This window comes from Lactuca virosa, chromosome 3 (assembly GCF_052849685.1).
Source record: "Lactuca virosa cultivar CGN04683 chromosome 3, Lactuca_virosa_CGN04683_v6, whole genome shotgun sequence".
Lineage (NCBI taxonomy): Eukaryota > Viridiplantae > Streptophyta > Magnoliopsida > Asterales > Asteraceae > Lactuca > Lactuca virosa.
Window position 1 is genome coordinate 63,908,847 of NC_136428.1, and position 16,469 is coordinate 63,925,315.

The window sequence follows — 16,469 nt, forward strand, 5'->3', positions numbered from 1 at the left end:
TAATGATGGACTCAACCCCTTTATGTCTGCTATGGTCCAACCGATAACATCCTTTTACTTTTTCAAAGTGTCAATCAACACATCCTCTAAAGTATACTTCTCAACCAAGTTTTTGATCTATATCTCATCAATGTGCTTGCTCAAGATGGTGGTTAACACATCTTGGATAGACAACTCAAATATCACTAAGATAACACATAGCTTCAAAGATGTTAAAGTTGATCGCCTCACCATTGAATTCCATAGACAAAGTACCATTAGCAACATCTAAATTTGTATTTTCAGTACTCGTTAAGGGTCTTCCCAAAAGTATGGAACTTAATTGTGTGGTGTTTTAATCACCGATATCCAAGACATAGAAATTAGCAGGAAATACAAGTTCATTAACTTGCACTAACACGTCCTCCAATACACATTTTGTGTGTATTAAAGATCGGTCGACAAGTTGTATTATGACTTCGGTTTTGGTTGAAGGTCCAATTCCCATTGTTTTGTAACATAAATAAGTCAAGACATTAATTGATGCATGTAACGCCCGTAGATCCGGGCTAGTCAATTTAGAGACGATAAGCATCAAAAGTGACTTTTTGATAAAATATTATTTAGAATGAATAATCTTAACTAAGTTGTAGTGATCGTGACAAGGATTCCGGATATATAAAGAATGCCGAAATCCGAGTTATAACGAAGAAGTTATGACCTGTCGAAGTTTCATGACAGAACCGGTACGAAACTGCGTGACGTAAATAGTGAATTTGCGATAGAGCGATATTTAGCATTAGTGATCTAAGCAAAAGTCGTAGAATACGTTAAACCGAGAGCATGCATAAAAAGAGCGTCTAAATCTGACTTCGTATGAGGAAGTTATGATTTTTCGAAGTTTCGACTTAGCAGTATGCAACCCAAAGTTCGAATATGAGATCGAGTGGTTTCTAGCCGAAACAATCTAAACGAGAATCGAAGATTTCGTCAATAGTAGTCCAACGGTAAAAAGACAGACGAAAACGGACATCAGATGAAGGAGTTGTGAATTCCTAACGGAATTTTCCTGTCCTGACCTACTAAAAATAATATAATAAAAGTTAAAATCAAAATTAGCTGACGGAGTCTAAACGAGAGTTGTAGAGCATAATCTCACCTACGCGTGAATATAAAGAACGTCGAAAACGGAGCTCGTATGCGAAAGATATGAATTTCTGAAGTTCGGGGCACAAACCCCGACACTATGTCAGAATTCACAACGTGAACACAGTGTTCACGAAGTGAACTCAGAAGTGACGCCTTCCAGAGCAAGTGGACTGATGACGAACGCAATGACCTATGCCTGACTTAACTCACGACGTGAATTTTGAGATTCACGACGTGAATCCAGAAAAATGGCCCTATAAGTAGAAACCGAAGGGCAGCCGGCCATAGTTGCTAATTCCTTCGCTCTCTCACTCTCGATACCCTCTCTAGCCATCTTTTAACCCCCTGAAGTCCCAGTATCATCTCCGATACCCGAAGTGAGTCCCGACGCTCCGAAGATCCCGATAAGAAAAGAGTTTCAAGCCGAAGCTCTGCCCGCGAGAAGCCCGGTGTGTGAAGATATCCCGGTTACATCAAAAGAATAGTACTTGAAGAGTCGTAGTGCTGACTGAGCATCGTCTAATCAAGTGAGTGTGTAGTTACTTTCTTCTAACACATAGATATGAAGTATTTGCTATGAAATATGTGCTATGTGTTTATACATTGTTTGTTTACTTGAGATGGATGTTGAATGAATGTTTTATATAAGTTTTTAAATGGTGTAAACTGTATATGAAATTTATATCTACAAATATGTTGGGTAGAACATGGGTAGACGAAATAGTTGATGTGTGATGAAAGATGAGTTTGAGGATGAGACGAAAGATGATTTAGATCATGAGATGAGGGTGACAGGTGAAAAATAAGTGAAACCTTTACCCAAACGATGGCCCCGTCATTCAGCAGAGTAGGGATGACAACCACAGACTATTCTAGACAGTCCTATGGAACACTAGCAGGCTCGCAACCTATAGGTGTTGTGGACTTGATGTTCACCAGTGTACTCTACAAACCCTGGCATCTATGGACTTAGTGCCTTATATAAATACGATGGTAGCTATGGATTTAGTACTTTGTAGATGAACCTTTGTAGCTATGGATTTAGTACTGTGTAGATGAACCTTGGTAGCTATGGATTTAGTACTGTGTAGATGAACCTTGACAGCTATGGATTCAGTGTTTGTTATAGGAACCTCGGGTAGCAATGGACTTTGTGTCAATTCCTTAGATCAATCCTTAGGAATGAATGAATAAAGGATAGTTGATTCTTACAGTAAATCCTTAAGAAATAAAGAAGATAATGGGGATGGGTAATTGGGTTGTTTGTTTGATGATTAAATATAATAATTAATATCATTGTGGGTTGAAAACCCTATATGCTCACCAGGCTCCCAAGCCAGACCCACTCAGTTTTTCTTTGTATTACAGGTAGTGACACCAGAGCATAAGTTGGATAACTTATCAAGATATTTTGGATTATAGATCAATATTTGTAAATAACTGTTGTAAGGTCTATTTTGTACTGTTTATGCTTTTGGTCTGTATCGGAACATGACATCCCGAGATTTTTGTTATATAATGCAAAATACATTTCTTTAAGAAATGCTTTGATAGATTCTTATCATATCTTGTTTTGGGAACAAATTCCGCAACTCTTTTAATCAAAGGATTACTCTGATTTTATTTTAAAAAAGCATAAACGAAATCGGTCTTTTTTGGCCGTAAAAATGGGGATGTCACAATGCCCCAGAGATCTAACATAACATGTGGCACAAAAAGATTACCAATTTTACAAGGAACTGTGAATACACTCGGGTCCTTGCATTTCTTGGGTAACTGTTTTTGTAACATCGCTGACACATTTTTCCTTACTTTTACTGTTTAATTTCCTTTAAATTTTTTCTTAGATGTGCAAAGTTCCTTAAAAGAGGGATGTTTTTTTCAAACTTTCGGAACATCGCCATGATTTTATCATCTTCTCACTCTCTTTTTGTGCTTGCTAGCCTCGAGGGAAATAGGGTTGGAGTGACTTTCACCTTGGTGTCAATTGGCTTCTTTGGCTTTGAAATGTCTTTGTTATCATCCTCCTTAACAACTTTCTCTACTTCAATCTCTTTTTCTTCCTCCTCTTTGGTTGGCATTTGTTAGGCGTGTCAATAGCCAACAAATAAAGGGGTATAAATGACTCCTTAAACACTACTACTTTGTACTAAAAATGTAATACAAGGTAAGTAGGGTCGATCCACAGAGACACGAGATAAATGCTTATACCCTTTTTGCGTAAGGTACAAATGAGATCACAAAAGAGAGGGGGTTTAATTCAAACAAAAGACTGTAGTTATGAGTAAACAATTGATCAAATAAAATAAACTCAAGATTTATAAAATACTCCAACTCAATGCAAGACTAATTAGCGATGTGATTCAAAGCATGAAATGATGTTTGTTTAATTTTATCTAAGTTGGTATTTAGAAATGCTAACAAGCTCTAGCAATTCATATTCATCATTTTAATTAATCAAAAAAAGCTCTTTGATTAATTCTAATCTAACTAATCTAATCTAAACAAGTTCTTAGAATTAGGTGGAAAGATTGCATTATGCTTTGTGTGAATTTTACCAACAACATTCAATACTCCTCATAAGCTTGGGAGTATAAGAATGTGTGAATTTGATTTACACCAGAATTATTCTAAGAAAATTCAATTTAGTGTTTGTTACTTGTTCTATATGACAAAACAATTACGGATTTTGCATAATAGCTAACTTGAATGAATCAACCCTAACTCAATTGGCCAAAAAGAACTAAAATTGAAACCAAACTTTCAATTAAAACAAAATCAAATTCACTAGATAGCATTTAAAACAAACACCAAGTCAAATGATTGAATTCACACACACAATAGTCAATACATGAAGTTGGAGAGTTTAAGTTTCTAGCCACTCATGACTTGAACAAAGCACAAACCTAGAAATTTAAATTAAAGTCTTACAAATTGAAATCCAAATGAAATCCAAGTGTTTCCAAGTAACAACTGTCTTCCAAATCCTCCAGAAATCACCTCTAGAACTCCCAAAATCGACTTTTCTTCTCCTGGAACCGGTTACACCCTTTTAGAAAGAAGAAAAATTGCTTTAAACTTACGACCACGTTTACACGGCCCGTGTAAATTAACACTACCATTTACACGGCCGTGTAAACACAAAAAGTACGTTGCACAATTTGGTCAGGCCTTCAAAGTACAATGCTCGAGAGTATGCGTTTACACGGCCCGTGTAAACACAAGGCTTCCATTTACACGACTGTGTAAACCTCTGAATGGCCAAAATCTTCATTTCTTTGATATCTTCCTCCTCAGTGCTCCGCAAGTCCCGAAACTTCATCTATATCTCTTATTCATCTCTTCAAGTAAGATCCTACCTCCAAAAGTCCCTGAAATATCACAAAAGTGTGTGAAAAAAATTGTTTCATGAAAAATCCCGAAAAACATGCAAAATGCATGAGTTTAAGCCTAAATGCAATGCACTTTTATGGAGTAAAACTACAAAATGGATGCATGAAATGCACCTAACAACATTCTTGGGTAATCATAGCTTTTTCCATCTCTCAAGGTAATAGCATATGCATTGTGTTTAGGGTTCTTCTCGGTTTGAGAAGGTAACTTGCATTGTGATTCCATTCTACTTACGATTTGAGCTACTTGTGTCATTTATCGCTCCAAGATTTTTATTTATGCTAGCCTTAGTTTCTTGTTTGAAGCTTTGAGTGCTAGTAGCGAGGCTTTTTACAATGTCTTCCAAGGACATATTAGATGGGCTTGCTTGTTGAGTGTAAGTTTGATGGGTGGGTCGAGAGTATGTTCAATCAAATTTTCTTTAAATAAAAAAATCATTATTATAAAGCTTATAAATTGACCTGTTGGTCAACTAGAAAAAGATGAGTGCTCTTGGGGCCACTTTTAAGTTTGGGAAAATGACGCAACGGCCCTACTATGTATTTCGATTTTACCCTTTCAGTCCCTAATTTTTTTTCATGCCTTTTAAGGGAACAAACTGTTTTTTGCTGGGTCGATTTGGTTTCTTTTGACAAAATGAAGGAGTAACTTGGTTACCCATTTGACAAATAGACATTGACTTCTTACATTTGGTTCATATGCATCAAGAACACCAATTTTGAATTCGCCCTACCCCAATCCTTCACTCCTGCTATGGTTCATATACATATTTTCTTTCGTCAAAATCCTAAAAATTAAGGGAATCTTTAGCCGTTTAGTTTGGGATTCATAGGAGAGTTTTAGAAAGATTGAATCTCGAAATTGGTTTGTGAAATTAGGGTCGATGATTGTTTAATTTTGATCAATTGATCTTGGATTAGATTAGGGTTCATAGAGTTTTTTCAGCAATGTCGTTATCATCGACATCGTTTCAATTTTGAAGCATAATGATTTTAGTTTATATGTTAATTTAGGGGTTTTTGAATTCAACTCGAGAGTGTGGTGTTGTAATTTCTGAAACAAATGCTACTTTCTCCACCCCTGGTAGCTAAGAGTTCTTTTGGAGGAAATGCTCGAATCTCTTCGTCGAAGAGACATGGACGAGAATCGAGCCTTGTCGTCGGCATTGCCGACACGACCAACATCCAAGTCACGCCTCCCTAAGTAGCTGCTTTCGGCGAAGCTTGATGTTGAATATGTTGCACTTCCAGATTTCACTAACATCAAAAAGCAAGATGTCAAATGTATTACTAGCAGCGTCTGTCATTTTGGTAGGAAGAAAGTGACAGCAGCAGTAGCTGTTGGCGAATCACCATATACCATGGCGCCTGTTTGTGAACAGAGATTGGCCGAGGATGGTGGTGAAAGATTTACTCATTCCATTCATTTACCTTCCATCAACACGTTCACTTCTTCAATCCTGATGCTCTTAACTGGTTTGCTTTAGAAACTTCGAGTATGGTGTAGGTCATGCAATGATCGTAGTAGATGAAGATTCTGTTATGCTTTGTTATGCTTTTGGATGGAAGTGTGGGTCTATTAATTATCACAAATCTCTTTAATCCACCATTTTATTGATATTAATGTACTTCCATTGCTATTTCTGTGGTGATCACAATATCTACAGTAGATCTCTTCCCTATATTTTTGTGGTGATCACAATACAGTAGATCTCTTCCCTATAAACCCAGAGAGAGAGAGAGAGAGAGAGAGAGAGAGAGAGAGAGAGAGAGAGAGAGAGAGAGAGAGAGAGAGAGAGAGAAGTGGATTTTTTTAATTAACTAAAAGTCATCGAAACTGGCTAGTAAAGATAAAGGGATTAAATTAACAGGTCACTAAAAAGTTTGTTTCCAAGATAAAATCAAAATACATGGTAGAGCCGAGCCGTTGCGTCATTTGGTCTACATGCTTTCACACCAAAAGACGTACCATTTCGAGTAATTAGAAAAAAAAAATATACACTTTACACCCCTTAGCTTTTAGTTTTATTTACTTCAGGCTGTAATCAAAAGAAATCGAAAGGTGCAGATTTAGCCCTTGAGTTTTAATAATTTGCTGATTTCTTACGGCTTTAATATATTTGATTTTTGCCTTTAAACTTTTTATTTAAAGATTTAATTTACTTTCTTTTAGACTATCGGAAGGGCTCTCGAAAAGACTATCATTAAGTTTTTATTATCCATTTTAGAGTAATAATTCTATGGGAGGAAATATTATAATTTATTCAAAAAGGTTACGAAAAAAAAATCATAATCAACGTTTATAATTACTATTAGCTGGTTGGACAAGAAACGGGGATGGTTGAACCAAAATGATCACGTAAGACGTTTCTAGGATTGCCGCCTTAGAAAATCGAGTTGGTTAAATGTAGGATGTGTGTAGCGTGACAAATTTTGATTAAGACCTAACGCCAACAAGGTAAGTTTCATGTGAATTTTGTGGTTGATTGCATGAAAAGTTGTTTCTAATTTATTTGCAATTACATGTTATCGTTGTTATTGTTATAAATATTTATGTGGACTTTATGAACTATTTCATGTAAATGGTGAAAAGGATGGATGACACATATATAGGGAACATGTGTATTAATTACACGATCTTATTATTAGCTTTTATACAGGGTGTGAGTATGCGGCAGAGAGTTTATGCTTTGATTAACTAGCCATAAGCATATTTTTTGTGCCCAGGGAGGGACTCGTTCCCTGGAAATGATAGTAGTTCCCTAAGTGTGTGACCAAGGGTGGAACGAAAATGAAAAGAATTATATTGATAAATTGTTGCATTGTTTTTATTTTATCGACGTTAATGTGCATGAAAACCACAAACTCACTAGGCCCTAGGCTTACCCATTAGAAACTTTAAATGTGCGCAACCCAGTAAATAACGTAGTGAGTTGCAAAGGCAAGGGGAAGGATAAGACTCGGACTTGAAGACGACAACAAGTTTTGAAGAATATGTAACGCTCCAAGTGTTTATTTAAATTTCTATTTGCTTCCGCTATTATTAATAATGATGATATTAGTATTTGTATTTTCAGATATTAGAGGTTATTGGACCTGTCATAAATAAATCTCAGGGAAATTGGTCAAAATGAGTCCATTTTCTAAAAATCGACCCCAACTAGGGGATCTGCATCTTGGACTCCGCTCCCAAGGGTGTTGCACCCGGACCCCGTTCGTTTAGGGGCTTCACCCCCAAATAACATTGTGCTTTGAATCTTGAAAATTTGAACAAGTGTACACTCCTGCACCATCCTAACTTGTTCAATATTTAACAATATCACTTTTGGTCAACAAATTTAATCCTATTACACTTAAATAATATTGATGATATTACATCACCAACATCAATGTTAACCGTAGAAAAGCTCCAAATGTTTTATGATTCTGAAAATAGTTCTGACTAGGGATGAGATTCAGAACCGGAAAACCAGACCGGAACCGGAATCGGAACCATTAGAACCGGAATATATAGAACCGGTTCCGGTTCCGGGTTTAAAAAATGGCTTTATCCGGGTTCCGGGTAATCCGGTTTTGGGTCCATCGGGTCCGGCTAAACCGGGTCTAAAAACCGGAACCACTTTTACGACCGGAACCGGTTTTTGTGAAACGTTTAAAAGATGTATATCTCATTCGTTTCAACTCCGATTGACATGCGGTTTTTTCCAACATATAGTTTAGAGTTTGTACATGATTTTAGACTATAAATTTTCTATTTTTAGTTTTATATTCATTGATTTACAGTCCCCGAAAGTCGAGATATCAAAGCTGGAAATTTTTAGTTTTTCAGTTTTTTTGTATTCGGTGAAAGTTTTAAAACATGCATATCTAATTCGTTTGAAGTCGGATTCACATGTGGTTTTTTCCAACTTGTAGTTTACAGTATGTACATGAGTTTAGACTATAATTTTGTCATTTTTGGGTTAACATTCAATGATTTACAGTCCTGCGAAGTCGGGATATCAAAACTGAAAATTTTCAACTTTTCAGATATTTGTTTTTGTACTGTGTATTATGTGAAAATGTTAACACATGCATATCTCATTCGTTTAAAGTTAAATTAACATGCGGTTTTTTTCAGAGTGTATTTTAGAGTTTGTACATGATTTTAGACTATAATTTTGTTAATTTTGGTTTCATATTCAATGAGTTATAGTCCCCCAAAGTCGGGATATCAATATGAAAATTTTCAAAGTTCAACCCACTAAGTAGTAAGTAATTACCAAAAAATTCCGGTTTTTCCGGGTTTTCCGGTTCTAAACCCACTTTATCCGGTTCCAACCTACCCACTTTGATGTTTCCGGGTTTTTCGGTTCTAGACCCACTTTACCCGGAACCATACCCGGAACCGAACCGGAACCGGTTCCTATATACCGGTCCGGTTTTCGGTTCTACAAAATCCCGTTAACCGGTTCCGGGTTTTCCGGTTCTAAACCCACTTTATCCGGTTCCAACCTACCCACTTTGATGTTTCCGGGTTTTTCGGTTCTAGACCCACTTTACCCGGAACCATACCCGGAACCGAACCGGAACCGGTTCCTATATACCGGTCCGGTTTCCGGTTCTACAAAATCCCGTTAACCGGTTCCGGGTTTTCCGGGTCCGGGTCCATCCGGTCCGATTTGGACCCACTTTCATCCCTAGTTCTGACCCCAACACAGGAGCCATATATAGGCATTTAGTTTTAGTATATATAAAAGAGAAACAGTGATACCCTGATAGGAAGTGTCGACTACTTTACCTTTGTATTATGGAAGTGTAGACTGTGGTGGAAATCATAAGGAATCCTCGCCGAGTCGCCAATGGTGGAGTACAAATCGGAGAAATCCTTGCCTTCTGTGTCACTGTGATGATTTCGAACAAGGAGAAATTGAAAATCGGAGGTACTTTTCTCTTTAGTCGATTGTGTTAGTCGACATTAGGTTTAGAGTTTGGGTTGCAAACGACAATCGGTGGTTCTCTTCGGTTGATACTCGATTAAGATAGCTTTTTCCCGATGATTTTTGAGAAAACAAAAAATAAATAAATAAAACCGGTTCTCAAGGCGGTTGAACCGGCCTGGTTGGACCGCGGGTCGAAGAAAACCGGTGTTTTTTTCGGTTTAAGGGACGAACGTTTTCGGGGGTAAAGAACCGAAACAACGACCGGTTCTGGTTCAACCGGCCGGTCCGGTCCGGTTTTCAAAACAATGGATGAGACTTTTTTCACTAAAAAATAAAATAAAACTAAAATCTACCTCACATCTCACCTATCCTCTTCTTCCTTCCACAAAGCTTTTTGTAGCTCCCCATTTGCAGAAACCAACCACCACTCTTCTTCAAACAACTTAAGATTAAACTTCATCATAATCGACTCAAGAGACACTCATTTTTTCTCCATATGAGGTTCATATAAATACACACGTCTATACGACATAAAAAAACTTTGACCAACCAATCAACACATTCAAAAGTGAACTTCTTAAATGAGGTATGAACTCGAGAATACCATCTAATATGTGCAGAAATATATATATATATATATATATATATATATATATATATATATATATATACACACACACACACCATACAACACACCAGGAACAACAATTGAACACCTCCGACTGTAATCAATGATTTTGGTTCCCGATGTTGTCCGACGAGAATATTATGACCGGTTATGAGCGTAGGAAAGTAATTCTCACCAAGCAAAAGGCTCTTAATAGATAGACATCAGCGCAAATAAGGTGAAGTTGTTGGATTTGATATCGTTGTTGATGTCGGAAGTGTCGATGGCATTAGCGAAGAGATGGTAACCTCTGTCTCTCAATACATCATGGAAGATCTCTCAATACATCATGGAAGATCTGAACCAAATCATTTGCACATCTGTTTGTCAAGAACACGAACCATGGAAGGAAGAGAGAGGGAGCGGGGTATCTTCCCCTCACCCCTAAACCACAGTCAGAGTGTGGTGTTCTTGGGTGCGGTTCCCGCTTCCACTCATCTTTCATTCACCCATACCGTCCGGTCTAATCCAAGACTTCAACCCTATTTATACTCTTGAGCTATATCTTTCATCTCAAACTTTTAATCAACATACCTCGTATAGCTAGAGTAGAAGCTTTTGATTTTATGTTAATTAAATCGTAACATCTTGGATCTACAATAAATGAAATTAGCTAGATTAGAAGCTTTTGATTTTATGTTAATTAAATCGTAACATCTTGGATCTACAATAAATGAAATTAATGGCTAATTTTCTTTAAAAAAATATCCAATTCAAAAAGTTCACTGTCGCTATATACTTTAAATTCATGTAAGCAACTAATCAGATTCTTTGTTTCTATGGTGATTGGTGATCCACTATCTCCATAATATTTTAATCTAATTCAATTGTAATGCTTTCTGTGAATAAGTCATGGAGACCTAAAGAACAACAACACTAAATATCGGAGTTAACAAATGTTCCGGCAGCTTATCAGTCAAGTTCAAGACCTCGTAGATCTCCATGGTTTTCCTACTCCTCCACCGCCTCCAGTTGCCCCGCCGTCGTACTTCTTTCATTCTCAACCTCCGACGACACTACCACCGCCGTGGCCATCACAACTTCATGACGACAGGTTCTTCTATTTATGCCCTTATTTAATATTTACCCAATTATTGAGATCGATTCTAATTTAATGAAAGCCAGGAAATCAAAGAGAACTCCAAAGGAGCCAAAACGAATCGAAACTTGTGGTTCAAAATCAAACGAGACCATGGAAGAGATCTGGAGATACTTCCCGGACGACCTATACGAGGCTGTCATCGCAAGACTTCCGATCGCCGCATTCTTCCGTTTCCGATCAGTTTGCCGGAACTGGAACTCCTTACTGACTTCCGACGGCTTCACCAGTCAGTGTTCTCAATTCCGGCCACCCCAACCTTGGTTTTACACCATAACGCATGAAAACGTCAACTCAGGAGCTATGTACGACCCAGTCTCAAGAAAATGGCACCACCCGATTCTCCCCAAAATACCCACAAACACCATTTTTTTCCCGGTGGCTTCCGCCGGTGGTCTCCTCTGTTTTCTCGACATCGGACATAGAACCTTCTACGTGTGCAACCCTCTAACCAGTTCCTTCAAAGAATTACCCACTAGATCGGCGAAAGTCTGGCAAAGAGTAGCTGTCGGAATGATTAGTGAAAAATCAAGTGGGGCCTATAAGATCATGTGGCTTTCCTCTAATGGCGAGTACGAGGTTTACAATTCCAGAAACGACAGGTGGCAACGCCTAGGAACGATGCCGGAATGTATCAAGCTACCATTATCGTTAAACTTAACTTTACAGGTTGTGGCGGCAGATGGGTGGTTGTATTTTCTAAGGTCGGATCCGGATGGGATAGTGTCGTTTGAAATGGATTCCGGAGTTTGGAAGGAATACCTGATTCCATTCCCGCCGGAATCGAGGGACCATGCGTTGACGGAATGTGGAGGACGGATTATGATGGTGGGGGTGGTGACGAAGGGTCCTGCTAGCTGTGTTTGTGTATGGGAGCTTCAGAAGATGACGGTCTTGTGGACGGAGGTTGACAGAATGCCAAATGTTTTGTGCTTGGAGTTGTATGGAAAGCACGTTAAGTTGTCTTGCTTGGGTAACGGAGGATTGGTTATGTTTTCTCTTGAATCCAAAATGACAAATCGATTGATTACTTATGATATTTTGAAGAAGGAATGGTTGAAGGTAAATGGTTGTGTGCGGAAGGGAGTATGGATTGCCTGTGGGACTGCGTTTCATCCATCCTTAACAGCAATGGCTTGATAATGATATCGTTAAAATTCTTGTATTTTTCATTTCCAGACCATTTTCGATTTTCATTTGTGCATGTTATTAATTATGGTGTGTGAAGATGAAAAAAAAAAAAAAAAAAAAAAAAGTAAAAACCCAAATGGTTTATATTTCAGCGTTTTGTTTTGTGTGATAAAAAAGAGAATTACAAATTACAATTAACAAATGGTTAAATTTTGAGGATCTTCAAGGCATTCCACCAGTTGTAGCTGTCCTGATGATCTGAAACAGAGCTGGATGATCGTACAAGAAAAGCAAAATTAGAATTAATTTTTTTCTCAATGGACAAGTAGAGAATGAGTCAAATTTTGAATTTTTGTATGGAGTGAGTGTGAGTCTTACATGATCCAATGACGACAAATATAAAGAAGCCAAGCATAATAGGGCCAACTGGATAGGTATTCCCCTTTTTGGTGGATGTTTCAGGAACAGATCCACGCCTGTTGATGTTCTTATCGAACTTCCCCACCTTCCTTTCAGCAAGACGTTTTGAAGTTGTCTGTAACACAAATATGCAAAAGAAATTAATGATGTTTGTTAGACTTAGACTTGTGTAATCAAAATTGAAGTTTCACTACCTTCAATTAAAAATTGTAATGACAGGGGATAGTGAGTAGATGGTTATTTTAATTTCTAATACTGAACATGCTTTCATTGATGTTTCCAATCTCTACAACTTATTTTATCACATTTTCATTTTTAAAAGTTTATACATTCCAATTTTATTTGGATGTGTTCTTCAAAGGTACACATAATCATCTCAAAAAAAATCATGCAATGCTTATCATCAAATTGAGCAAGAAAGGCTATGCGAAACTACATCCTTGGTTAATAACAGAGGATTCATAACAACATACTTAATATGTTATGTTGCAATACCAGTATACACCAGATGGATCCAACCTAATAACATAAACCTTCGTAGGTGATATCTGAGCGATTTTTTCCATAATTCATGATAAAATTGGATTGAGAGTTAAAACTCCAAAAACAAATGGAACCATATCGAAAACAGCACTACAAACGTGATCCTTAGATTTTGTTTTTGTCTAAATTGGATAGTATTACAATGTGAGAAGGAAACGAGAAACAAACGGATGAAAATCAAAGCACTACCGCGATAACACAGAAGAATGTAAGTAGGTCGTTTTGATCTTATAGGTAAAAGAATGATGTTGAATTATGAATAAAAAAAATGCAGAAACTAAGATCCATATAAGCATTACCATGATTGTGTACGGAGATCGGAGAAACGCCGGAGAAAGTCCGAGGTTATCGCTATTGTTTCCGGTGAGGCTACGACACGGAAGAGTATAATGCTTTGCTTACAAACTTTATCTATGCAGTGCAGGTTTGGTTTTGGTTGCATATTTATTATTTAAAGCTTCAGAAAGGGGAGGTTGAAGTTTGGTGTTGACTTTCGAAAGATAGAAAGACTAGTATTCTGTATTCAACGTCTAGCGTCCCCATTGGTTCAAACACGTATCTTGACAACGTGTCATACAGCTATTGGATGAAACCGACGTGCATACGCGTGATTGTAGTAACTCCGGTCGAACTTGAACGTTTAAGCGTTCAAACCCCACAAAACGTTGCTCCTGTGTCAGGACGGTTGTAGTTTTTCTTTTATTTAAAGTTAAGAACAACCATTATGGCATTATCTTTCACCATTTTATACGATTTTTTTATTAAAGTTATTATCTTATCAAATTAAAAAAAAAAAAGTCCATTAGTTTTTTTTTTTTGTGATGGCTAGGTCATTCTTGGATCATGAAGGTCTACTATATATTTATTCTTGATCAATCATTCTTTGAATATGATCACCATTAGTGTTATTGACCATTTATGTTTGATAAGTTTTAATAAAATCGAAAAAAATAAACAACGTAATAAAATTAGAAAAGTAATAAAATAGGTTATATATTTCATTTAAAATATATTTTATATGTTTTTCAAATAGTTAAAAAAAATAACATATGATATAAAAAATGTTATAAAGTAAAAATAACTAAATATCTAGAAATCTTAAAATTTAGTTATAATATAAAGAATACATTTATTTTTAAAAATAAAATAAAATTATTCATTTAATTGAAGTTTTATATAAATTTTTTATTAAAGAGTATAAAAATAAAAATAATTTATAATTACAAAATATATATCATATCATTTATCAAGCAAAGGTATCATATTCTTTTTTTTTTATGAACGACAAATCTAATCTACTCTAAAACTACTCTTTAAGTTCATTTGTCCACAACGACACTTGAACCACCAACTTCAAGCAAAAGCACCATATCCAATGGAAAGAAAACCAATCAAGAAGAAACTCTATTCCTTAAAAAAATGCTATATTTCATTGTCCTATGAAAATCAATTTTTTTTTTACATTTTCGACTTGTTTTTTTTTTTTTTTGAACAGCAAGCTGGCATTAAAATCGGGCTATGATTGGGTGGGAAACCCTAATTAGGGTTTAGAAAACCCTAATTTTGGAATCATGGGCTTGGACTTATCGGGACCCACATTTGGGCCATTTGAATGGTGTCACACCCCAAAACCAGAATGGCGGAAACGTTCTGGGGTGGAGGACGTCATTTGTAGCATCACAACCAATGAATAATAGCAATCATAGCAACACAACGATTACAGTGAATACTTAAATAAAAATGTTTACATCAGTTTGAAACTTTGTCTGAAACTTTGTTTGAATTACATCAAATAGCTTTGTATAGTATAAACATAAAACTCTTATTGCTCCAGTTCCTCAAAAATCCAGCAAGCACCTGTCTACTGATTTCCTGATAATACAAGCAGTTTGAAAGAATATCAGCATAAAGCTGGTGAGTTCATAAGCGGTAGTTTGTAATGAAAACTTGTTGATGAGCTTGTAAAAGTGTTTGTATAATTTCAAGAAAATTCGATATTTTCTTTAATGAAAAGGTAGTGTTCTCAATTCTGTATGAAGTCGTGAATGTTTATTACTGAAAACTGTAGTGATGCACGGAAATAATACTTCATGTGACTAACTAATGCTAGTCATGATGTATAAGTATTTCGTACGTGAAACCATTGTATGTTCGGTTCTGTTTGAAAACCCTGGAAATCCTCCAGTTGTAGTGTGTATTAGTTCTATTTAATAAAATAAAACTGTTGAAGAATGACAGTTTGTAAACCAAGAGTGATTTATACATATTGTGAGTCGTATAACCATGTTTGATATGACTAGAGACCTTTCCAACGTTCTCCAGGCGTCGAGTTAAATGACATTTGTACACCCCAGGCGTGCCCGCCTAACTGTAGCTAGCAGTTCAGATGTGGGATTGTCAGTCCCGAATAGATCTATTCACAAATCTCACGCTCTCCCTCCAGGAGACTCTGGTTATACTATGATAGGATTTATCCATGTACACCTAAGGGTACAGTATTGAAGTAGCGTCTCACAGTATCGTACAATCTTGTTTACATGTAATGTAGTAGTGTTCTACCGTAGTGAAAATCTGTATGTATACCGTATGTAGTGATAATTATAGTTATGAAAACCATGATAAAGTAGTGATGTAACTGTAAACTATTTCTGTCTTAGTGCATATGTTTAGTAGTGAAAGTTTTTGTACTCGTTATGTTTAGAAAATCCCAAACTATACCGTTTATAGTTTGCATGTATAGTGAATAGTGTGTCCGGAAAACTATGCAATTTTAGTGAAAACGTCCCTTATGCTCAACACAGTAAAAAAGGGTTAAAGTATGAGATTTGCATAAGTTTTGAAAACATTTATGTTTAGCTTGTATTCCCCCCCCCCCCTGAAAACATTAAAAATACGGAAAATGTAGGGGTATGAACTCACCTGCAGTGAGTAGTTGGATGAAAGAGTGGTATAGGATGCTAGATGCCAAGTGGATACTTGAGTACACACACAGATCCTAATAAGCATACAAGGACACAAATGGATATAATTAGTGTTTACCCCACTAATCAAGTGAGTGAAACATCTTAGGGCTAGGAAACACTCATATAGAAGTGTTATGACCACAAAGGATTGCATCTAAGGAGTTTAAGGCCAAATTATTGTGTTTACGGTCCATGGGTTTACGG

The 16,469-nt window shown here is 36.6% G+C and overlaps 1 protein-coding gene and 1 pseudogene across 1 annotated transcript; one reads left to right on the forward strand and one right to left on the reverse strand.

The window, feature by feature from the left end:
* Positions 1-10,874: 10,874 nt before the first annotated feature.
* Positions 10,875-12,421, forward strand: LOC145165859 (F-box only protein 6 pseudogene; annotated as a pseudogene).
* A 43-nt stretch (positions 12,422-12,464) lies between these two features.
* LOC145165860 (uncharacterized) lies at positions 12,465-13,743 on the reverse strand. Its single transcript, XM_079084768.1, has 3 exons — positions 13,602-13,743; positions 12,718-12,874; positions 12,465-12,608 (listed from the first exon to the last, which is right to left on the reverse strand). The coding sequence occupies exons 1-3, from the start codon at positions 13,602-13,604 to the stop codon at positions 12,562-12,564; spliced, it is 207 nt and encodes a 68-aa protein (XP_078940894.1). The 5' UTR covers positions 13,605-13,743; the 3' UTR covers positions 12,465-12,561.
* Between the last annotated feature and the right edge of the window lie 2,726 nt (positions 13,744-16,469).